This window comes from Ursus arctos, unplaced genomic scaffold (assembly GCF_023065955.2).
Source record: "Ursus arctos isolate Adak ecotype North America unplaced genomic scaffold, UrsArc2.0 scaffold_28, whole genome shotgun sequence".
Classification (NCBI taxonomy): domain Eukaryota; kingdom Metazoa; phylum Chordata; class Mammalia; order Carnivora; family Ursidae; genus Ursus; species Ursus arctos.
In genome coordinates this window covers 20,374,159-20,400,334 of record NW_026622963.1, presented here as the reverse complement: position 1 = coordinate 20,400,334, position 26,176 = coordinate 20,374,159, and the positions used below count along the sequence as shown (strand labels likewise).

At 43.0% G+C, this 26,176-nt stretch overlaps 1 protein-coding gene across 4 annotated transcripts in view; it reads right to left on the bottom strand.

Moving 5' to 3' along the window:
- PCSK6 (proprotein convertase subtilisin/kexin type 6) overlaps positions 1–26,176 on the bottom strand; it is a 179,203-nt gene that overhangs the window by 80,557 nt on the left and 72,470 nt on the right. For all 4 annotated transcript variants that reach the window (XM_026510261.4, XM_048221121.2, XM_057303755.1 and 1 more), the window contains one exon: positions 2,701–2,873. In XM_026510261.4, the coding sequence (XP_026366046.3) occupies positions 2,701–2,873 (173 nt within the window). The remainder of the gene's footprint in view (positions 1–2,700; positions 2,874–26,176) is intronic.

Genomic DNA, 26,176 nt, shown 5'->3' with positions numbered 1-26,176 from the left:
CCTGACGTGGGGCTCGATCCCAAGACCCTGGGATCATGACCTGAGCCGAAGGCAGACGCTCAACGACTGAGCCACCCAGGCGGCCCTGAAGAGATGTTTTAGCTGTCTCTGAGGATTGTAGTTTCACTTCCCAGGTCTTGGAAGCCATGGGACAGAAGCTATAGGGGACAGTTCAACCCTGGCCATGAACTTGTGTTTCTGTTCAGGAAAGTCACAACCTCAATCCGATCCAAATGTATTTCAGCGCCATGCCTGAGAGGTAAAGGGTTCCTCTGTGACCTCCAAAGCACCGTTCCTGAGGGCTTGCAGATGCCCGGCATCCGGCCAAGGCCTCGTCCAGCCTCAACGATGTTGCCTGTCCCCTCCGGGATGACAAGCCTCGTGAGGGGTAAAGCTTCCTAAGGACCGACATCAGGCACATCTCTATGCCAAATGACGGCCTCTGAAGTCTCCTACCACCAAACCACATCATCTACCAGAGATGAAGTCAGACTTGACAGAAAAGAGACCCTAGCTGACAAATGGGGCATCGAGGAGGAAAAACAGATGGGGGGAATGTGGTCTGGTTTGAGATCATCAAATTTCTAGGAGGATTTTCAGCGACGACTTCAGACAGCTATGATTTAAGGCTCCCTATATGATATATTTTACTTCAGAATGACTAGGAAAAAAATGGAATGACCTCAGTATTTCAAGAAACTGTGACAAGAATGACGGGGAGCCACACGGTCCCCTCTGCAACTTCCTCACTCTGCTGACAGCCTGATAAAGCCGACACTACTCAGAATCCGGAATGCAAAGAGCCCCTCTCTGCGGCTCCAGACTTTCCAAAGTCCTGCACGGGCTCAGGCGACACAAAGCTAAGTGAAGCTGAGATACCCAACCATCATTTGAACACGATCATTGACCTCTCCAGGAAGTGGAGGGCCCTGTCCTGAGACCCCAGATCTGTCCAAATCATCTATAGAATGACAAGTGTTTAGAATTAACACTGTTCCAAGCAATATCCTCCACACAGAAAATGAGATCTCTAATTTACGGCTTAAATGGAAGCTTAACTTTCAGGATGTTCCGCTTGCCATCAAGAGTGAGATCCATGTGGTCTAGTGGCTGGTGGGAGCCGAGCACTGGGAGGAAAAGAGAGTTTTACTTAGCAGCCCCTTGGAGGCAGCAGCTGACCTGGTCACACCTGAACCTTCCAGCATCTGTGGGCCAGCACCTGGCACAGCTCAGGGGCTCAGCCACCTGAAGGAAGCAGCCTTTGCATTTCCTTAGAGTCATGGGGGACAAAGGAAGCGGGGTGGTGTCCCAAGCCTGACCTCGAGGTCAAATGCCAGGTTGGGGACATGCTAAGAGATAAATACGCAAACCCTATAAAAAGGTCATAGAAAATGACCAAACTCAATATATCCAGAAAAGCAATCAACTCATATTATTTAGAAGAAAGAAAAAAATGAAAAGAGTTAAAAAAAAAAAAAACTGCTCCTCTACAGGGTGGAACGAGGGGATGGGCAGGGGAGACATAGAAAGGCTGCTTTTCATAGAATCCTCTCATAATACTTGATTTGTTCATTAACTGCTTATTAATCACATTTTAATCATGGCGCATGGGTTATAATAAAATAAGGACTTTTAAAAAAACGTTTTAAAGCATAAATAATAAAAGGGACCTGAAATCCCCCCCACCCCGCCCCTGGCCCTTTGCAGCCCTACTGTCCCGCCTCCCACAGGAGAAGTCGGAAGTATGAATGCTGGCCCAGGGATGCTTGGACTTCCTGCCCAACCCCCCAGCAGCATCACCAGGCCATACCTTGTACTCTGGGCTGGGCCCTGTTGGGCCGCCCAGGGCCACCCGGACACTGACCGCAGCTCCATCTGTCTGCTCCAGGAAGCTGTCCTCGCCCAGAAATCTGCCTCACCAGCTGGCTTATAAGAACTGGGTCATCTCCAGGTCCCAGTCCCCCTCCCCCTGCATGTCTGACTCCCAGGGATCCAGGACTAATGATCACAGAGTGACTGTGGGTGGCCCTCCTGGCCGGTGGAGAAGAAGCCTGCCAGCCTCCTCTGCTCCCCTCCACCAGTCAGCGGAGAACCTGTGCTTGGATGTTTGCTCTGTTTGGTCCCTGGTGAGGCTCTATCCAAGAAATCCTCAACATGTTAGGCTGTGTGCTGGCAGGGAGGGCAACAAGGCCGAGACTTCCTGCCTGGGGGGTGGGGGCTGGACGGGAAAGTGGGAGGGGGTGGCGGTGCCGGATTAGTGCACACTCCGTGATAGACACAAAAGCTCCATGGCTGTGGGCAGGTGGACTGAGGCCCAGGACACCCCTTCCACCTACACAGTTCAAGGAACAGGCCAGGTAGTTAGACTACGACCCCTACGGCCCACCTGCCCACACCCCTCAGCTGGGGGCCGTCAGGCTTCAAGGCACAGAGTCCTGGGTCTGGTGGGTGACCAGCGGGCACTTGCTGGAATAGTCACTCTGTGACAAGGTGAAATCCTTCTGCTCTGATTGGTAGAGAGCCACTCCCCTGCGCCCCGAAATGACGTCTCCCTCACACTGGTGGTGGCAGGGCAGGACCTTCCCAGCCCCATTTCTGGGGCTCTGGCCTGTATCACTCTAATTTTTAATTGCTAAAATACTTTTTTTTACTATTCCCCCCACCCTGGCGAGGTCCACCGTAGCCCCGGACGACTCACACCTTTTTAATGCCATACTCGAAGGCCTGCTTAGCCAGTCGGCCAGGCCCGTCCACCGTCTTCCCGTCGTCATCTGGCCCCCAGCTGGCGCTGTAAATGTCGATGTAGTTGGGTCTGATGCCCAGCGACTTGGCTTCAACCACATCCGTCACGTCGCCATCCAGCATGCGGATGCCTGAAAGCACACAACGAGGCCCCGGGCTCGCTTGCTCTGCACTTCTCGGGGCTGCACAGACTGTGACCCCGGGGCGCAGGGGACCCAGCGCGTGCTGGGGAACGGCCAGATAGCAACAACCCCCCCAGCTCAGGAATCTTCCAGCCTCATTCTGGAAAACCTCTCTTCCCGTCCTGTGCTGGCCAATGTGATGGAATTCAAATGACATCTGGGGCCACGCTGTGGCGTCCCCAGCACAGGACAGCAACAGAGGAAACAGAACTGTCTGGAAAAGATAGGATTTAAACCATTTCCTTGGTAGCACGCTGTCACTCCGGTATTTAAAAGTGGAACATAATAGAATGATTACGATGATTATTTCTATAATAGAACTCTGGAGTCATTTTCAACTTTCCCTGCTGTCAACAGTTTATTTCTCTTTCTTATTTCTGTTTTTTAAAAAATTACTCCCATCTCTGATTTATAACTAGGAGTTTTTAATCTGGAAGACAGAGGGCCACACCCTGGCGTCTCGAGGAGCAGGCCGCTTACTTCTCAGTGTGTGTTCAGGTTTGTGTTTCCCAGAGGGGTCTTTAGGTGGTGGGGCGTACCCTTCCTCAAGAGCACCACAGAAGGAGAGGGAGGGAGCCACGAGCCTCTCCCAGTGCCGATGTCCTCGGCCGCCCTCCCCGTGCCCAGCATTTGCCTCCATTACTGATCACACTCTGCATCTAGCAGGTGGGGTGTCCCCGGGCCTCGCCCAGAGAGGGGGTCTCAGTGATGCTGGCACGTGGCTGGGAAGCAGGAGAAATGACAGCCACCAGCCCGTCCTGCCTGGACACTAGGAGATATATAAAATCGGACCTTTTGGGAGACTCAGAAAACCGGGGCCATCCGACCCCGGAACAGCGCTCTAGGTGACAGCTCGGTCCCCACAGCCACCCTGATCAGAGGCCCCCAGGAGCCCCTCCTCCACCAGGCCCGGCTCCATGTGTGTGGTGGCCGTGCCAATGAATTTTAAATCTTGAGCTATTTAAGACATAACAGAAAAGAGGACTTTTTCTGATTATAAGCATCACATATGCTCTTTGCAGAAAGTTTGGAAAATAGAGAAATAACTAGTGATAATATTTTGGTTATTTTCTTCCAGTACTTTTCTTTGGCCCCAGCACGTACTTTCTCTCCAAGTTCTTTTTTTTAACCACAGAACTTCATACAGAACATTTCCCTGCACCATTAAAGACTCTTCTAAGACGCGATTGTAAGTGGTTGCAGCTTCCCCTCCCCTGCACCCCAGCCCAGGCAGCACTTTCCCTGAGCTCCGCCTCACCAAGCAGAGAGGCCCCCCAGCTCCCCCAGCCTGGACTGGATCTATTCATGCCACATCCCAGAATCTTCGTTTGCATACGGCGGGTACACCAAAAATAGAAACTCTGAATACAAATGATTTTAAAAGACAGAACAGTGGCTTTTCCCCAGGATGAAGAGATGGTACGGGGCCCAGGGAGGAAGAACCATGAGAAGGAGACTCTTTGAGGGGATATCCTCCCCAGGTGCTCAGGGACAGATGTTTTATGTAAATTAAATCTTCCTGTCCCGCCCCTTTACCCTGTAATTGTGGAAACCCTCTGCTGTCACTTTTGATGGATGGTTGAGAGGTAGAGATCCCGAGCACATAAATTGCAAATGATACCTAATCTCTCACCCAGGAACCCATGGATTGTAGACGAACAACTAAAAGCACTTCATAAACTGGGGTGAGAGACTTCCTACTGACAGGGCCCGTGAAGATGATTTAAATACAGTAAATTCTTCTATCCTATCAATTCATGCAGCCCGGATTTGAAAGTTCAGGTTGCCCTTAACATCTGCCCAGTTGTGAGCTGAGAGAGAAAAGGTCAGAGGCCCTGGACAGGATCCCTGGGAGGCTGAGTAGGACACCTGGGGTCGTAGGAGGAGGGAGGGCCGCTCAAAGGTGCGCCATCTTGGCCTTCCACTTAGGTGGGACACTACAAGCAGACTGGAAACTCCTGCTCTGAAAGTCTGGAAATCGTACTCAAAATCCGTGTCAGAGAAATTTATAGCAAAACAACAGTGAGATTGAGGTTTGGGAGACATCAGGAGTTCAGTGACAGTGCCGAGAGCCTTTTGGGAGTGTTGGCCAATCGGGCACAGGTGGTGAGAGAGGTGGTGTTGGAGTCATTGGGAGCACCATCTCTTTATGGCCAGAAGGCCTTAAAAATGAGAAGTAGAAATAAATTTTAACTTCAACACTGTCTATTCTATCTTCCGGCTCCCCATCTATTTCCCTTCCTCTCTTTACTACCTGTGATGGATTGAATGTTTCTGTCCCCTCCAAATTCACATGTTGAAACCCCAACTCTCAGTGTGATGAAGGTAGGATTTTTAGGAGGTAATTAGGTTTAGACGAGGTCATGAGGGTGCCCCCGAGATGGGCTTAGTGCCTGTTATAAGAAGAGTCAGCAGAGGGCTTGCTTCTTCTGTCTGTCTCCACGTGTGAGGGCACAGAGAAGGTAGCCATCTGTGAGCCACAAAGTGGGCCCTCACAGGGGATCTTGGACTGTCCAGCCTCCAGAACTGTGAGAAATAACTATTTGTTGTTTAAGCTCCTGGTCCGTGGGATTTTGTCGTGGCAGCCCAAGCTGACACAGATAGGACCTCAGCTGCCTGGCTTAAGACGGCCCCTGTTCAGGCACTAAGATGGCACCCCATGGCAAGTATATATGGACGCCTCGTCACTACTCCCAAGGAGAGGCCCGTGGAACAGAGCTCTCACCCACACTGTGCCTTGGAGCTGGCAGGAGGGTGATGGGGCATGCCACAGGTGACAGCCCTGCCGTGACCACCAAGTAGTGACTCTGGGAGTTTACCTCATGCCCACCAGGCCTCCATTTCCTATAGGTCGTGACGATGAAAGTTATTGTATCTACAGAGGTGCCAGAAAAACTAAAAAAGATGATTCAGGTAAGGTGCCTGGCCGTAAGCACCCAATGTGCGTGTTGGTGGCTAGTGTGAACCCACTGAATCTCAGTTTCCCCATCTGTAAAAATGGGAGTAAAGACACCAGTTTCCAGGGGTGGTTAACGATAACTAATTACTTTTTACCTTTATCTTAAAAACATAGACTCTTTGATACGTATGAAGGATCGTATGTTACATACATGTTAGTGATAAAATCTAAAAAAAATAATTGACACCCATAAACCTTCAATTCAATGCAAATAAAAACATGACCCCCTGGGGTCTCTACCCATGCCCTGCCCCTTACAGAGGAAAGTGCTCAGAATTCTGGATGATTCTTTTCATTGCCTTTTAAAAACTAGTATTTTAATACAATTGTATGCTTGCTTAGATTATATATGGCTAAGTTTTGCTGGTATCGGGAATTAATCCTCTGTTGGTTATACACATTATAAATATCTTCTCCTAGTTGATGCCTTGTCTTCTCACTTTGTTGATGGCACCTTTTGATAGACAGAGATCCTTAATTTCAATAGCGTAAGAACATCTTCCCTTTGAAGATCAAGAGAGTTATAATGGTGGCCAAACTTGCCGGAGTTCATTGGCATCTCTCGTGGGGGTCCTTTCTCCCTTTCATAGGTAGGGCTGTCACATCAGCTCAGTGCACCTCCTCTTTTCTGATTTCTGGGTGGACAGAAGGAATCAGGGTCATCTGAAATGTTATCTCTCTTCAGTCACTGGTCTGTGAGCCTAGGGCTTCCCTCTATGTCAGGGACACTGGGCCCAGGTGCTCGCTCAGCCATCAGCCCAAAGAGAGGGGCCATAACCATTACAGGACCTTGGCCATGTGGTGTAGCAAAGGTGTGGCCTCTGGCAAGATAAAGAGCAACTCACGGTGGGGGAAAAGGGAACAGGGGTCAGAGAATCCTGGGGTGGGATCTCAGCTCTGTCTAACCGTGGGGCAGGATCTCAAACTCTCTGAGCCCTTGTCTTTCACAACATGCACCTGGCAAAGTAGTTGAGAGGATTAAGTATATATGTTGAGGCCATAGCACCTGGTGCTGTTGGAGAAATGGTAGCCTTTTTCTATGTACCCTTATATTCCGCAATGGGCTTGCCAGGGCAGGGGAAGACCCTGCCAGTCACACAGGCAACCGAATCAATTCTGATGTTCTAGAGCCAAAATATAACCTGCTATTCTAGACTTTTCCATGCAAATCATAGGTGTGGGAATGCCTACTTAAAAAAAAAAATTCCAGTACAATGAGCGTACAGTATTATATTCGCTTCAGGTGTACAATATAGGGATTCAACATTTCTACACATTGCTCAGTGTTCAGTGCCTACTTTTAAACAAGAAGATGTCAGAAGACATCAAAAATATGTAAAAACAGACGACCAGAATAATTTCTCAACACCTCACATGATGCTTTTCATCTCAGAAGAGTGACTGATGTGTGAGGAAGAAAGCATAATGTATTTAGATTTTAATGAAGCATCTATTTTCCCCCAACACTGACAAGTTGCCAACAAAGAAAAGGTAAATATTTTCAGTGGAAACCTGCTGTTCCAATAATAGCTTTAAATGTGAATGGTTCTCTGGAAACACCAAATCGAAGAAAAACAGTCATCATTTCTCTAATGAAAAAAGAAAGACCCATTTACCGCAAATGGGCAGGTACAAAAAAAAAAAAATGGGGCCAGTCATTTGTTTGGCAAATGAGCTCTGGGCGGTTGGCTCGCTCACGGTAGCAGGACAAACCGGTGCCTGACTGTGCCCTCTGAGAACCAGTCTGTGGGAGGAGCACAGAAGAGAAGGAAGATGGTGCTTTTCAGCATCAGACGAGTCTGTGTCTGGGTGAACAGCTCAGAGCGCTCTGGGGGCTCAATCCCCCAGCAGGCAGCTCTGGGGTGCATAGAAGCTGCATCCAGGAGTGAACCCCACAGGCTCGCCTCACTTTAAACCACATGGGCGCTCCTATAAAACTCCCTGGACCCGACAATATTTTACATGCCCTGGAGAACTTGCTGAAATGAATGATTTTACAGGTCTCTGGGTCGAATGTGCACAACCAGCAGCCCTTTTTTCAGCGACCTGTCCTTCCTCCCCTCCCCCACTACTGATTTACAGTGCAACTTTCCAAATTACAGGCCTGTCGACGTGCAGTTGACCCTGTAAAGCAGCACGAGACACAGCATCGCCCCTGAACTTTCTGAGGAAATCCTCAATGTTAAAAGGCATGGCAAGGTCGGTGTGACTGGATTTGGAGATAAGGTCTTTAAAGAGGTCTTTACGGGAAAATGAGGCCATCTGGGTGGGCCTGAATCCAAGATGACTGGTATCCTTGTAAGAAGAGGAAATTCAGACGCAGACAACACACAGACCAAGTGATGACTGTGGGAGGACACAGCGAGAAGCAGCCGTCTGCAAGCCAAGGAGAGACGCCTCAAAAGAAACCCAACCTGCCAACACCTTGATCTTGGACTTCTAGCCTCCAGAATTGAGAGAAAGTAAGTTTCTGTTAGTGAGCTAAATAAAAGGGGGAAGCAAGGAGAAGAACGAACACACACACACACACACACACACACACACACACACACACCCCTCAATACAAGAAGTCAGTTATCAGCCCAGGTTGTCAATGTCTAGAGGAAGGCAGGGGAGCAGGACACGCTGGGCCCACTTTTGTTTATTGAAAAGTAATGTATTTTGCCTTCAGCGAATGAACGGCAATGCAAGAGCAATGAACAGCAGCAAGTAAAATTAGATTGTAGCTTCCTGAGTGTGATAAGTAGGCCTCCCCAACACATTTTGCTCATTAATCCTGAGTTTATTTTAGTAAATCCACAGAGAATTGGTTTTGGGTTTCTTTTTGTTTGTTTGTTTTTGGGTTTTTTTGTTTTTTTTGGGGGGGGGGTTGTTTTGTTTTTTGGGTTTTTTTCCACTAAGACTACAGTACATTCTGTTCTACCAGCAGCCATTCTGGGCCAAGTGAGGTTTCAACAGTTGTTTAGAAATGTTACACATCTAAAAGGTTTCTGTCAACTCCACTTATTGCCTAAGACCGTAACAGCGCTCTCCAGTCTCTGTGCCCACACGTGACAGCCTTGTTCTACCGACTCCAGGGAGCTGCGGTCTGCTGAGTTGTCAAGGTACGTCTACATCCACATTGTGACATGAAACGCATAGCGACCATTGGTTGAAGACCAAGCCAAGTCTCTCTTGGTCTCCTGCTCTGTTCTTGATCTCCTGGTGGAACCAGGTCATCTCCTTCCAGAGTGGAAAGGCAGCTGTACACCAGTGGTATACCAGTAAACCCCTGGGCATGTCCTAGCGTAGAGCCCAGGGTCAACGGGATGAGGCCCATGGCGGCAAGGGTCCTGCATTAACCATGTCTTTTAGTTTCTGTGATTCTGATGCTTTGACTTTTTGGGGCCTTGTTGATTCTGGAGGGACTGCTAACCCTTATACCCCAGGGCATTTAGATTGGGCAGGCCAATTCCTCAAAATAGTAAAGAACTCTCCCAGGAGGCATGTCTTCCATGTACCAACGAATCAATCCAGAGCCCACGCCTCCAGCCACCTCCTTTAAGAAGCTCTTGGCGCCCTGGGCCACCCTCCACCTGGCCTGATCACCCACAGCCAGGTACCACACAACTAAGGACAGCCCCTCAGCCCCAGAGCCCACTGAAATTATTCAAACAAAGCAATACTAACCCTGCTTACTCTGCCATGCCCACTCCTTCCAGCAGAAACCACTAGAAAGGCTTCAGCCCACAACTTCCTTTGCTCCCTCTGCCTCCTGACCAATCCTGGTGCTTGCTCTCCTGGCCTCCATGGCTTGGAGTGTTCTCTCCTCTTGGGAAATATGAGTCACAAACTCTGTTCGATGGCCATTGTCTCCTGATCTGTTGGCCTCACTAGGCCTAAATAATAACGAAAGCTATAGCTTCAAACGGGTTACTCTTTCATAATCAGGTTCTGTTGATTTTTCGAAGAAGGTAAAAACTAGAAGAGACTCCGTCACTCTCTTGAGATTTGAAATCTAGAAGGGCTCTCTTGGTCTCCTGACCAGGGAGGAGGGGCCAGAGAACAAAACTGGATTACCCGGGGTGCACAAAGTGATTCAGGGACGGTTGGCGGCCTGGGACACTGGACATGACAGCATGCTTCTGAGCCAGATGGGGCACCCATATATCCACTCTGCATGTGGGGACAGCAAGGGACCCCGACGGGATGTGCACCTTTGGCTGAGTAAGGGAGCACGTGTCCCGAGCTGGCCTCTGAAGACAGTAAAAGTAAGACATTCACACTGCCACGAACAAAGGCCGCCTGAGGCTCAGCCCGTCCCTTAGACTTGAACACGCCCTCTCCCTGTCTGTCTTTCTCATATGTCCCCGGAAGCAGCTACTCCTCATTCAGCCTTTGTGAGGGCAATCTCGGGAGCCCAGATGGTGCACCCCAGGGCATTCAAGAGCCAGTCTTATCTGTCCTCTAGGGGTCGCTTGGGAGAGCATGGCTGCCCAGGAGACACAGGGGTGAGGTAGCTATGGCTGGTTCTTGTCTATCTTCTCCTTCCCATGGCTCCTGCTTAGCCTAGGGAGGCTCAGATCCAGCAGGCAGGGGCCTTTGATGACAATGTAGGGGTGAGGAGTAGCGAGGGGGGGACCCCAGCTCCCTGAGAGCACAGCTCCTAAGTAGTAGCTGCCCACATTCATTAAATCCCCCCACACCTCCCCAGTGCATTTTAAATCCTCCTGCAGTTGAACATCTACTTGGAGCCTTTGAAGATTCATCTGTAGCTTAAACTGTCCTCTTAAAAAGGCTCACAAGCCTAAACTGCTTAATGGAAATGCTAATGAGACTGAGAATTCTGTGACTCTGAATTAACATAATTAACTAATTTATGAGCCCGGATTAATTTAGCTGTTATGTACTTAACATTTTCATGTTTATGAAAAGGAAAAACATGATTCAGTTCCCCAATCAAAATATGGAACAAAAACACCAAAGGAAATTTGGCTCTTGCTCTTTTACTTTTCCTTCCCAGAACCAGAGTAAACACAGGCTGAAAAGATGCACGGACTTCTTGAGGCTTGAGCTGGGGAGCTTTTCTGTTTCTAAGTATCTGCCAGGCCCGAGGTGGGGAGACCTCACAGCTTCCAGCTGCCCTGCTCCCCCCTGCTGCCCGCTCCGGAGCAGCCTTTTGGGACCTGCCTCGCAGGCCATTGGTGTTTCCCCACTTCTGGAAGGACGATGGGATGTACCAAACACGCTGTGTCCCAGGTGACACTCGTCCTGCCTCGGGGAAAATATCTGAATCTTGTTAAGCATCTGCACGGGTGGGAAGCTTGCCCAAAGCGAGGCACCTCTGAAAGCTAAAGGGGCGGGGCTTCACTCACCTGCCCGCAAAGGATGCTGGGAGGTCCCCCCCCACCCCGCCCGCCAAGAAGACCTGATGCGGTGACCAGGCTCGGACCCTCTGCCCACAGTCTGGGAGGGGCCTTTACGCCTCTGAGGACAGGAGGAAAGGCTCCATCCCATGGAGCGAAATCTTGTAGGTGAGCTGCTGTTGCTGCTGAGCTCCTGGCAGCCAAGTCTGAGAGCCGCCCACCACTGATGCCCACGGGAAGCAGGAGGGCTAAGAGGGACGGAGCATCACCCGCAACAAGAAAGAGGGAAATGATGCATAGGGCTGGCATTTTTTTTTAAGTGATGAGCCCTGGGTGTTATGCGCAACTGATGAATCATTGAACAAACACTACATCAGAAATTAATGATGTACTATACGTTGGCTAATTGAATTTAAATTAAAAAAAAAGAAAAAAATAGAAAGTAAAGAAAGGTGTACTATAAAGCTCTGACAGGTTTTCTCGTTGATGTTCATTGGTTTGGGGTTTGTTTTTTTTTTTTTTTTTTTTTTTTGTAATGCAAGTGCCTGGTTAAGCTTTAATGCTTAAGAGGCATCCGGCTTCAAAGACTATCTATCTCGAATAAACAAATTGCGAGCCACAGTAGATAAAGGGCCAGACCACTTTCCCCCACCGAGGCTCCTTTGTTTTAGAGATCTCTGTTGATTTTGATAAGGGACCATTTGGGCCACTTGTCTTTTCTCTCCCCAGCACTTGAAATTCCCACTCTCATGTTTTCAATTCACTGATAGAGTGAGCCCATGAAACTCTAGGTCCCCACCCTCACGCCCAATGAAGGCAGAGTCCCCCCCACCCAGCCCCCAGCTGGGCAATTACTCTCTCTCTCTGTACCTATGACCTTTCGCTGTGTCATTTCCGGGTTGTCAGTAATAAACCTCTATTTTTCAGCTTTCTGATGCCTGTTGCTGAAAGGTGTCTTGCAATCATAAGAAGAAACACAAGGGTCTGCCCAGTTTTAACACTGGTTTGGAAAGGGGAGAAGTCTGTGCAAAGCTCACCTGGGGCCCACAGCAAATGACAGCTTACTATCAATGGGCTATCAAAACAAAAGGTTGAGGGAGAAGAGATGGGAATAGTGACCACTATCCTTTGTCTCTGCTCTCCTGTGTTATTGCCATTATCAGACGAAGGTTGAAAAGCCTGGTTTATTATACTTTAGGCTAAGAAAGAGAAACAAGGTCAGAATCACGTTTGGAAGGAATTCGAATTTGGTCAAGGAAAAGAACATATATGCACACCATGGAACCTTCCTCTTTGCTTCTGTTTCTGCTCATAGGGCTTGGTGGCAGCTGTCCTCATTTGGTCACCGCTATGTCCCAGCGTTAGAGAGGCACCACGGCAAAGGGACAAACCAGGCTTCAAGTCAGCAGGCCTGAGTTCACATCTGGGCTCTGCCTCCTTGCAGCTGTGTGAGTCTAGGCGTGGTAAGTCACCTCTCTGATTATCACTTTCCCCGGGTATGAAATGGCTGTCATAACTCCAACTCAGGATTGTTCTAAGCATGAGATGCCAAAAGCAAGCAGGGAGAGCTGCTACTATCATCACAAGAAAAACATTAAGGAGTTTGGACCATGACGGAAAACTGAGTGCTCTGTCTACCTCTCCTCAGGGCCCAAATCCTCAGAAATAACATGAAAAAGAGAAGAAAAAAGCAAATCAGGAACAGCCCTGGAAAGCAAGATCAGAAGATGAGATCTTTCGAGGAATGGTGGCCAGATAGCAAGCAGATAGGATCAGCCAGCAGGAGCAATTCCAGAAGTGCCTGACATCTCAGGGCCTGGTGTATAAGGACAGGAGGAGCCCCTGGATAGGCATGGGTGGGAGGAGCTAAGGAAGACGCAGGTTGGCTGCCTCCTCCTTTAGGCTGAGAGCCAGGAGCAGCACTTTTGGTGTTTATTCAAACACCAAAGCAGTGCAAGAGGGCCCTGCAGCCAGAGAGGTGGGACAGTGCCTCCTGGGGCAGAGGGAGTCCACCTACCACCCTGTCAGAAGTGACATTATCCAGCAGCAGATCCCTCCCCTTCCCACATGATAGACAGACTGCTGCCATCAGGCCTGACAACCACCACAACCAAACAAGGATCTGTGAGCACAAATGCGAATGGATAACCAATAATCAGCAATTAGGAGGAAAACCAACATCAAGAAAGAGAACCACCAAATTAAAAAGCTAAACTAAATGACAACAATAAGATGAACCCAAGGAGATATGGTTAATGCAGCAAATGGGAAGAAAGCTTCAAAGTAAGTGTCGCTAATATCCTTCACATGATGTAAGAAAATATTGCATCTTAAAAAAAAAAAAAAAAGCAACTAGAAGCACTTCTTCCCATTCTTTCTGCTAAGAAAAGCCAAAAGCCTAGACACTGTGATTTGGAAAGCTAGAGAGAGAAGGCAGACTATCTAGGGAGATTGGGACCCAAGGAACAACATGGTGGTGAGTTCCCTGGGATTCTTTTTGTCTCACATATCCCAGATTTGGAAATGGAGATGCTGGCAACCTAGAAGTTCCAGTGGGAGCAGACCCCCCGAAAAGTCCCCCAAAGCCTGTTCCCTCTAGCCAAAGCACCAGCAAAGGACAACACAGCAAGACAGGAACTTTTTATACAATCACCACTTGAGCCAAACACCACAGACAAGACTGTGGCACTGCCCCACCCACAGCAGCAAAGACGAAGTGGGGAGCCTAGACTTTCGCCCTTGCCAGGCTATTATGAGGAACTCCAACAGCCCCCCTAAGTGAACAAAAGCAGGGCTTTTCCCCTGCCAACCAAAAAAGAGGCTCACCCCCACTGTGTCAGTGAAGGTCCTGTGGGGAAGCTTGGTCTTCCACCCTACCTGGCAGTGAGAACGTGTCTCTCTCCCTCCCCACTGGAGTCATATCAGGAGGCCTGGTGGTGAGTCAGGGTTTTCATCATCAACCACATAAGAAGGTGACCCCACAACAGAGGCCACATCAGGAGCTGGAACTCCCACCCTGCTCAGCAATGATGAGAAGGCCTCCCACTCTCAGAAGCCAATAGTGGGTGAGTGAGCAGACTTGGATGCCTATCTATACCTGGCAACAACGAAGCAGTGGAGCCCCCTTCCCCTACCTAGCAGTGTCTGAGAAAGCCATCTGAAACAGAAGGTTTATTTATTTGATAAAGATTTATTTATTTATTTATTTATTTATTTATTTATTTTTTAAAAAATATTTTATTTATTTATTTGACAGAGATAGAGACAGCCAGTGAGAGAGGGAACACAAGCAGGGGGAGTGGGAGAGGAAGAAGCAGGCTACTAGCAGAGGAGCCTGATGTGGGGCTCGATCCCATAACGCCGGGATCACGCCCTGAGCTGAAGGCAGACGCTTAACTGCTGTGCCACCCAGGCGCCCTGATAAAGATTTTAAAGCAGCGATGATACAAATGTTTCTCTGAGAAATTACAAATATGCTTGGAACAAATGAAAAAAATATAAAACCTCAACAAAGAAACAGAAAGGCTCAGCAAAGAAATAGAAGATATGCATATGAAACAAGTAAAATTTTAGACTTGAAAATACAATAATCAAAATAAACTAAGCGAATGAATTTCACAATAGAATGCAGTGGATAGAAGAAAGAGTGAATTGAAAAATAGAATAATCAAAATTGCCCAGTTTTACAACAGAGAGAAAACAGACTAAAAAATAAAACAAAATAATAACAGCAACAAAACTCAATAAAAATAAACAGAGTCTGAGAGACTTCTGAAACTATAACAAAAGATCTAACACTCATGTCATTGGAGTCCCACAAGGAGAGGAGAAAGAGGCCAGGGCTGAAAAAGTACTAGAAGATATAATGGCTAAATTCTATCCAAATCTGGCAAGATACGCAAACCTTCAGCTATAATAGGCTTTCCTTCTTTCAAGTTTTCTAAATTATGTTTAATAATTGGAGCAAAAATTATAATACTGTCTGATGTGGTTCCGAATGTATATAGAGATATATTTAAGACATTTACAAACAGGAAAGGGTAATAAGATGTGCCTCCCATACCTCCCTCAAGCAGGTAAAATGATAACACACAAAGACTGTGATGTGTATATATAATGTAATTCCAAGAGCAATCAATAAAAAAGGTTATATAAGAAGATACACTTTAAAAGGCCATAGATAGGGGTGCCTGGGTGGCTCAATTGGTTGAGTGTCCAACTCTTGATTTTGGCTCAGGTCATGATCTCAGGGTCGTGAGATTGAGCCCCGAGTTGGACTCCACACTGGGTGTGGAGCCTGTTTAGGATTCTCTCTGTCTCTCTCCCTCTGCCCCTCCCCACCACGTGTGCTCTTTCTCTCAAAAAAAGAAAAGGTTTTAGATAAACAAAATGGATTCTTTTTTTTTTTTAAAGATTTTATTTATTTATTTGACAGAGATAGAGACAGCCAGCGAGAGAGGGAACACAAGCAGGGGGAGTGGGAGAGGAAGAAGCAGGCTCATAGCGGAGGAGCCTGATGTGGGGCTCCATCCCATAACGCCGGGATCACACCCTGAGCCAAAAGCAGACGCCTAACGACTGCGACACCCAGGCGCCCCAACAAAATGGATTCTAAAAAGTATTCAAATAACCTATAGGAAGGCAAGAAAAAGAAAAGAAACTAAAAACAAAGAGAACAAACCGAAAACAAGATAAAATAGCAAACTTCAATCCAAACATATTAATAATTACATTAAGTGTAAATGGTCTAAATATGGCAATTAGAAGGCAGAGATTGACAGGGTGGATTAAAAAACATGGTCCAAATATATGCTGTCTACAAGAAGCTCATTTCAAATATAACAATATAGGCAGGATGAGAGTAAAGGATAGAAAAAATATCACTAATATAAAAACTTAATCAAATGAAAATAGTTGTAGCTATATTAATATGAGACAGACTATAGGGCAAAGGAAATTACCATAGACAGAAAGAGATATTTTATAATGATAAAAGGGCCAATTCACCAAAAAGATATAGTAATCTAAATGTATAAACACCAAACAACAGAGCTGAAAAATATGTGAACAAAAACTGGTAGAACTTAAATGAGAAATACACAAGTCCACAGTTATAGTTGAAGACTTCAATACTCTTCTCTCAGCAATTAATAGAACTAGACATATAATCAGTAAGTATATGAAAGACCTCAACAACTTGACAAATGTTCTTGTCAACATTTTTATTTTTTATTTTTTTAAAGATTTTATTCTTTTATTTGAGAGAGAGAGTGAGCATGAGTGGGGTGGGGGAGGGGCAATGGGAGAAGAAGAGGGAGAAGCAGACTCCTGGCTGAGCAAGAAGCCTGATTCAGGGCTTGATCCCAGGACCATGGGATCATGACCTGAGCTGAAGGCAGATGCTTAACTGACTGAGCCACCAAGGTGCCCTGTCATCAACATTTTTAGGACACTCCACCCAACAACAGGAGAACAAACATTCTTTTCAAGTGCCAACAGAACTTATACCAAAATAAATTAGATCCTATGTCATAAAATAAACCTCAACAAATTTGAAAGAATTGAACTCACACAGAATGTGTTCTCCAACCACAATGGAATCAAACTAGTAGTCAGTAACAGAACGATAAAAGAAAAATATCCAAACACTTGGAAACAAAACAAAATACTTCTAAATAATCTATGGGTCCAAGAAGGAGTCTCAAGGAAAAAAAAAATACACTCAACAAAAATGAAAAGACAACATGTCAAAATATGGGAGACACAGCTAAACTACCGTGAGAGGGAAATTTATAGCACTATTGTTTAAGCTAGAAAAGAGGAAAACTCTCCAATCAATAACCTAAGCATCCACTTCAAGATCCTGGAAAAAGCAAAGCTAAGCAATCCCAAAGCAAGAGGAAGGAAGGAAATAATACAGATAAGAGCACAAGACAATGACATTGAAAATGAAAACACTGGAAAAAATAATGTAACAAAGAGCTGGTTTTATGAAAATCAACAAAATTGATAAACTTCTAGTAAGAACAACAAAGGAAAAAAAGAGAAGACACAAGTCACCAGTATCAGGAACGAAACAGAATATTATCACAGACTACACAAACATCAAGTGTATGTAAGGTAATAATACCACAAACAACTCCACACACATAAATCTGACAACTTAGACAAAACGGACCACTTCCTCAAAAAATACCAACTGCTACAACTCACCCACTATGAAATGGGTAATTTGAATAGCCCTAATACTTTTCAAGAAATTGAATTTGTGATTAAAAAAAAATAATTTCCCCAAAAGATCTCCAGGTCTGTATGATTTCATGGGAGGATTCTACTAAAAGTTTAAAGAATTAACACCAATTCTACACAATCACTTTCAGAACATACAAGATGAGGGACTACTTCCCATTTCATTTACTGAAGCTAGTACTACCCTGATACAAAAACTAGACAAAGCCAGTACAGGAAAAAAGAAAGAAAGAAAGAAAATAACAGACCCAAAGTCTTCATGAATATATATACAAAAATCCTCAACAAAATAATGGCAAAGAGATTTCAATAATATAGAAAAAGAAAACACCATTACCAAGTGGGGTTTATCCAACAGATTCTAGGCTGGATCAATATTCAAAAATCAACCAACCTAATCTATCACATTAACAAGCTAAAAAAGAAAAAATCACATAATCATATCACTCACTGAGGAAAAAAGCAGTGACAAAATTCAATATTCATTCATTTAAAAATATTTTATTTATTTAATTGACAGAGGGAGAGAGAGAGCACAAGCAGGGGAAGCAGCAGGCAGAGGGAGAGGGAGAAGCAGGCTCGCCACTGAGCAAGGAGCCCGATGTGGGGATTGATCCTGAGCCAAAGGCAGATGCTTAACTGACTGAGCCACCCAGGTGCCCCAATATCCATTCATTTTTTAAAAATTCTCCAAAAACTAGAACTAGGAGGGAACATTGTCAGCTTCCTAAAGAGCATCTACAAAAACCCTGTAGGTAACATTATACATAATGGTGAAAGTCTTAATGCTTTCCCTTGAAGATAAGGAACAAGATAAGGATGTCTACTCTAGGTTGTAAGTTCTAGCCAGGGCAATAAGGCAAGAAAAGATAAAAGGCATGTAGATCAAAAAGAAGAAATAAAACTACCTCTATTTGCAGATGACATTATCAAGTATAAAATCTCAAGGAATCTCTCTTAGAACAAATGAGTGCATTCAGAAAGACTGCAGGATACAAGATCAACATACAAAAAACAATTACATTTCTATATATTAATGATGAACACATGGACATCAAAATTCAAAATACAATGCTTATCAATGCTTAACACATGGACATCAAAATTCAAAATACAATGCTAATAAAGAAACCAAAGATTTAAATGAATGGAGGGACACAGTGGATGAGTAAAAAGACTCCACATAGTAAAGATGTCAATTATCCCAACTGATACATAGGTTTAACACAATCCCTACCAAAAGCCCAGCAAGATTTTTCTGTAGATATTGACAAGAAATGATAAAACTTGTATGGAAATGCAAAAGAACTAGAACAGCTAAAATTATTTTGAAAAAAGAAAAACAAAGTGGGAGCAATCAGTTTACCCTGTTTCACAACTTATATATTGCTACAATAATCCAGACTGTGCTACACTGGCAGAGGGACAGACACACAGATCAATAGACTGGATGGAGAACCCAGAAATAAACTCCCTCAAGTGTGCCGGTCTGATTTTTGACAAAAGTGCAAAAGCAACTCAATGGAAGAAAGACAGGCATTTTAACAAATGGTGCATAGGCATCCATAGGCAAACAAAACAAAAACCCTTGACCTATGTCTCACACCTTATACAAAATCAACTCAAGATTTCTCAAGATGGAATTGAAAATATAAAATTTTTAAACCCATAAAAAACTTTTAGAAAAAAAAATAAAATATCTTCAGAATCGAAGACAAGGCAAAGAGTTCTTAGACTGATACCAAAAACCTTGATCCATAAAAGGAAAAATTCATAAATTAATTTCATCAAAATTAAAACTTCTACTCTGCAAAAGACCCTGTTAAAAAGAATGAAGACACAATCTACAGAATGGGAGAAAATATTCACAAACATAATCATCAAAGGACTAGTAGGTAGGATATATAAAAAATGCTCAACACTGAACAGTTAAAAATCAAACATTACAATTAGAAAATGAACAAAAGCTATTAAGAGACATTTTACTAAAGAGAATATATAGATGGCAACTAAACACATGAAAAGATTTCCAACATCACTAGCCTTGGGGAAATGCAAATTAATATCACTACATACTTACCAGAATGGCTATAATTAAAAAGTGATGTTACCAATTACTGGCAAGCATGCAAAGAAACTGGATCATTCATACATTGCTAGTGGAAATGTAAAATGGTACAGCTTCTCTGGAAAACAATTTGCCAGTTTCTTTTCTTTCTTTTTCTTTTTTTCTTTTTTAAGATTTCATTGATTTATTTGAGAGTGAGAGCACAAGCAGGTGGAGGGGCAGAGGGAGAGGGAGAAGCAGGCTCCCTGCTGAGCAGGGAGCCAGATGTGGGGCTTGATCCCAGGACCCTGGGATCATGACCTGAGTGGAAGGCAGACACTTAACCACCTGAGCCACCCAGGTGCCCCCAATTTGCCAGTTTCTTAAAAAAATAAACACATAACTATTATAGAAACCAGCATTGCCCTCCAGGATATTTATTCCAAAGCAATGAAGACTTATATTCACAAGAAACCTACACAAGAATGTTTCTAGGTGCTTTATTTTAATAGCCCAAACCTAGAAATAACCCAGATGTCCTTCAATGGGTGACTGTGGTACATCCATACCACGGAATACTACTTTTCAATAAAAAGGAACAAACTACTGATATACACAGCAGCCTGGATGAATTTCCAAAGAATCATGCTGAGTGAAAATACCAATTCCAAAGGCTACATAGTATATGGTTTCATTTATATAACATTCTTGAAATGACAAAATTATAGAAATAGGAAACAGATGAGTGGTTCGTTGCCAAGGGATTAGGGAAGGAGTTAGGGTGGAAGTATGTGTGCTATAAAAGGACAGCATGAACGATTCTTTGATGATGGAATTATTCCATATCTTCACTGTATCAGTGTCAATATCCTGGTTGTAATATCGTAGTATTGTTTTGCAAGATGTTGCCATTATGGAAAACTGGGTAAAAGATATATTGGATTTCCGTTTATTTCTTACAATCCATGTGAATCTACCAATTATTTCAAATAGAAAATTTTTTTTTAAAGATTTTATTTATTTATTCGACAGAGATAGAGACAGCCAGCGAGAGAGGGAACACAAGCAGGGGGAGTGGGAGAGGAAGAAGCAGGCTCACAGCGGAGGAGCCTGATGTGGGGCTCGATCCCAGAACACCAGGATCACACCCTGAGCTGAAGGCAGACGCTTAACCGCTGTGCCACCCAGGCGCCCCTTCAAACAGAAATTTAACTGAAAACATCAACTAGAAGTCCTAGATGAGAAACTGTTTTCAGAATTTACAAACTGAACAGATAGGGTATCAGAGAGCTAGAAGACTGAGTTTAGGGATTCTCCCAACACCCAAGACAATGATAACCAAAGAAACTGGTCCATCTTATAGTTAAGCTCACATAATTATTGAAGTGTACTGTTTAACTGTTAATAACAATATGAAGTCTTCAAAGGGCTCACTGAGAGTCAGGCAGGAAAATGAAAACAAACTCACATCCAGACACACAGAGGTTGAGTTCCAGAACAATGAAAAAGAAAAATCCTAAAGATTTCTGGAAGATAAACACAAATTATCTGAAAAGGAACAAAAATTAATATTGGCATTGGAACCCTCATCTGCAACACTAAATGCCCAAAGACGATAGGGGCTATGTTTTTAAAATTCTGAGTGTAAATTATTTTGAACCTAAAATCTCAACACAGCCAAATTTGTTGGGAGAAGATAAAGCCTTCAAGAACTCAGAAAAGTTATTACCTAGACAACCTGTATAGGAACACTTAAAAATATCTTTTAGAAGAATGAATGATTTAATAAAAAAGACAACCTTGTAAAACAAAAATTTAACATAAAGAAAGATCAAAGAAACAATGGTGACCAAAGAAAATTGTTCACCTTTATGTTTAAGCTGACATAACTGTTGTACAATGTAAAACTGTTAATATCAATATGGAGTGAAAATCCTGGATGGCCCCAATTTGGGGAGGTGATGAAGGAAAAGAGAAGATGGCAGAGGGAAGGCGAGGTATGATAAGGTTCTTCTTTTGCTCAGGAGACGGGGATAGGTACTGAGTAATGCTAAACAGTGCAGGAAAATATAAATTCAAGTAGGTGTGCCTCAGGGGATTAGAAAGACAGAATTAGAATGTAAAGATTTCAAGCCATTAGAATGAAAGAAAACAACGAAAAGAGAAGAAACTACATCTGTCTAGCAAAGGGTGGGGAAGTAAGAGAAACAGAAAGAAAAAAACGGTAAAAATAAGTCAGTAAACTAAGTCAATTAAGAGAAAGCAAAATAGGGTCACAGAGATAAACTTAAATATATCTGAAATCAGAACAGGTGTGAACATATCAAATTCCCTCTTTGAAGCAATTCTTAGACTGTATAAGAAAAGTAAGTAAATAAAGCCAGATACAGGCTGCTTGCAAAACTAAGGCTAGAAATAAAGGAATGAAAAATATATGAGGAAAATGATGATAAAAAGAAGAATGAAAGGCAAAAAGAGAATGAAATGAAGAGAGGATTTTTATATTGATTAAAGAAAGATTCATTACACCCACAAGAGATAACTTTTGTGTCCCTTGTAACACAGCTATGAAACTTACATACCAACGCTTGAGGGAAATCAACAAATCTGCAATCATCATGGAGACCAACATCCTTTCCCAGAAACTGACCAGGCAGAGAGAACACAAGACTCCCAAACTTTTGAAAGAGCTTAATCAGGCCCACAGGTGACACACATGGATGCCTACAGGCACTGGGAAGGCAGGACAAATGGCTGAAGGGGACACGTGGCTCAAACCCGGCAGTAAGGGAGATGGATGAACTGCTCTTTGAAGGAGCAGCCTCTGTGCAGGCCCAGCTAACTGCTGCCATGAAGGAATGAGGCCCAGCATGGCCAGAGCTCCTGAATTTTCAAGAGAAACCCTTATTTTCATAGAAAATCCCTTGATTTATAAATGTTTGCATAAGTTTTAAAAAAACATTTGTGTGGGTCACACAAAACACATCTGTAGGCCAAGGCAGTCTGTGGGCCACCAGTTGCAACCTCTGATCTAATTTATATAGATTTTTGTACTCAATAAGCATAGAATAAAAATACTCTTCAAAAACCCATTGGAATATTTACAAAAATTGAACATGCATTAGACCACAAAGAAACACTCCACAAATCCCAAAAGGCAGAAATTATACAGAACACAGCCTCTGATCCCAATGCAATGAAGTTAAAAATTAGCAACAAAAGGAGTGCCAAAAAAAATTTACCCAGTTGGGAAAAAAATTTAAATCCCTTATAAATAACTCTTGAGTTAAGAAGAAAAATCAAAGCTCAAATAAAAATTATTTAGAAAAGAATAACAATAAGAGCACTATATAATTAAGCCAGAGATAGGTAATGGGAGGAAAGTATATAGAACATTTATTTACTTATTAGAGCACATCAAAGCCTGAAAATAAAGTACTAAGCATTCTTTTCAGGGAGCTAGGAAAAAAACAACAATAACAAAAATTAAAAAGCCAAAAGAATTAATAAACAAAGGAAAGTAGAGTTCATGAGTTAGAAAACAAAAGAATTCAAATAATAGTAATTTAAAAAGATCAAAATCTTGTTCTCAAAAAAAAGCTATTTCTTGCAATAGCAAATTTTTCATTAGTCTGATCAAGGAATAAAGGAGAGATGCCACAAATAAGATTAGGAACAACTATAAGTATAAATGTGGAGGATATATCTTTTTAATTATAAGAATACAATATTAAATTTATAGGTCATATATTTGAAAACTGGACAAATGAATACTTCTGTAGAAAAATTTAACTACCAAAAGTTCCTCAAGGAGAAATAGAAAACCTGAATAGACTTAGCCCTTTAAAGAGTCACCGTGTCTGGTCAAATTGATTTATCAGCCCTACCAACATTTAAGAAAGCAGGCAATGTCCACAGTATATGAACTGTTTCAGAGCACAGTAAAAGATGGAAAACTTCATAATTCATTCTACAAAACCAGCATAATTCTGTTACCCAAAATGGAGACGGACATCACAAAACACAACTGTAGTTCAAACTATCTGATAGACAAAGATTCAAAAACCATACATAACATTAACAATTGAACACAGCAAGCAGTGTATTAAAAGAACAATACCCATAATCAAATAGAACTTATTCTAAGAATGGAAGAATGAAATTTCCACTGTTAGGAAATCTATGACTGTAATTTACTATATTAAACCGATTAAATAGTAAACTTGAAAAGCAACAGAATTATCTCAATAGACGCTTTTTAAAAAACATGTAGTAAAATTCAATTAATCCATTCCTGATCAAACCTCTTAGAAATCCAGGAATATAAAAATTTCCTTAATTTAGTAAAAAGTAATTACAGAAAAACTACAGAAGACATCTACAAATGGTATAATACAGGGACATTCCTGTATAAGCAGGAAATAAAACAACAAAACCTATAAATCACCACTATTTAATACTCATCAGGAGTCCCTATACATTGAAATAAGACAGGAAAAAGAAATGAGTTATTAAAGAGATTAAAAAAACCACCATTACATTTACAGAGAGCTTTTATTTACATCAGTCCAGAAAAGCCAAGAGAACAAAAAATTATAACCCCAATAGAGTTCATTAAGGTGGCCAGATACAAAAACCCAGCACATGAAAATTAATAGTTTTCCTATATCCATTTCAATAATAACCAACTGGAAATATAATTTAAAAAACCAACCTAGACATAAACCTAACAGGAAATGCATGAGACTGATATGAAGACAGTGATAACACTTTTAAATGATGTCAAAGAAGACCTGAATAAAGAAAAACATACCATGCTCCTGCGTGGGAAGACTCAATATTGTAAAGATGTCAATTCTCCCCCAATTAATCTATAATTTCCATGCAATCCCAATCAAAATCCCAACAGGATTTTTTATGGAACTTGACAAGCAGATTCTCAAGTTCATCTGAAAGAGAAAATGTGCAAGAATAGCCAAGAAATTTTTGAAAAAGAACAGTTAAGAGGAAATTTGTCCTATAAGTTATCCAAAAAAAAATCCTCTTAAACTATAATAACTAATAGTGAAGTCTTGTTTAGGGTTTGAAAAAAAATAAGCTAATGAAACTAATGAAACAATGGAGGATAAGGGTGGCATGTGCAGATCACTACATATAAACTGCAGGGAAAAACAAAGTTAGATCTCTCTTTCACACCATATACAGAAATAAATTCCATATGGATTAAAAAGCTAAATGCAAAAGACAAAACCACAAAAGCTTTAAGATGAACTATTCTTCTAAAACTAAGTTTTTAGAAGAAATACAGGACAATCGATTTATTATCTTGGACTTTTCTAAGCAAGATCCCAAACCCAAGAGTCACAAAAGTGATTAATCTAACAACATAAAAATTTTAAACAGATTTTTATTGAAATATTTACACATAGAAAAAAGGCACAAATCATCAATGTACAGCTCTACAACTTAATTAAAAATTAAAAATTTCTATGAAATGAAAGAGACGACTTCCAGTTAAACACAGAGTACCCCACTCTCCTCTCTGGAAACAATGAAGATGACACATGGCTCTGTGATTCCTAGGAGTGTAATTTCTCCATAAAGTAGGTGATGCACCTGAGGCCCTTATGACCAGGGCACAGGTGGCCAGGGAGTTGAGGGGAGGGTTTGTTTCTTTGCCACACTGTATTTCTTTCACAGCAAAAGTGAAAAGTCTATTATTTTAGAAACAGTGAGTCCTGACCAAGAACTACACAAACACACTGTCTTTCCAAGAACAGGCATTTTGGGGCACCTGGGTGGCTTAATCAGCTAAGTGTCTGACTTTGGCTCAGGTCATGATCTCAGGGTGCTGGGATTGAGCCCCTCATTGGGCTCCCTACTCAGTGGGGAGTCTCCTTGTCCCTCTCCCTCTCCCTCTGCCCCTCCCCTAGTTTGTGCTCTCTGCCTCCCTCTCAATAAATGAAATCTTAAAAAAAAAAAAAAAGAACAGGCATTTTTTGTGACATAGTTTGTTGGAGGAGAAAAAGTAAGTGACAATCAGCTCTGCCCTATCCCCACTGTGGTGAGCATGAGTTAATGCTAATTCACTGGTGAGGGGAGAGGAGCTCTTAAAGCTACTAGACTGGCAGAAGAGAAGGATCTGGGCCCACAAACCCAAGTCCTCAGTGCCTGCAGCCTTGCTCCCTTCCCTCCTCCTTCCCACGTTTCACCCCCCATATTTTAGCATCTTACTGGCCTAGGGAAAAAGCCTTCATCTGCTCTCCAGCCAGTCATTAATAATAACCAGAAAGTGATTAGCATGACATCTATGCAACAATGCTACAAGAAACAAGGGAAAATGTGGCATAACAAGTACAAGAGAGTGATTAAAGCATAAACAAACATTTCTGCATAATTGAATGAAAATACAATTTCTCTCTGAAGCAAGAGATCAAAGATATACAAGTGTTCAATGAAGAGATGACAAGGCAACAGAAGGAGGCCCCACGTGTGTTCATCCTCAGGACAGAAATAGAAGGAAAACATTAAACAATTTTAGGAATGAAAGCTTTACTAGAGTTTTTTCTAGGAAAAAAAAAATTGATGAAACTGCCAAAGACATGGAGGACAGGCTTGAGAAAAACTGAAAAAAATAAATAAAATGGGAAAG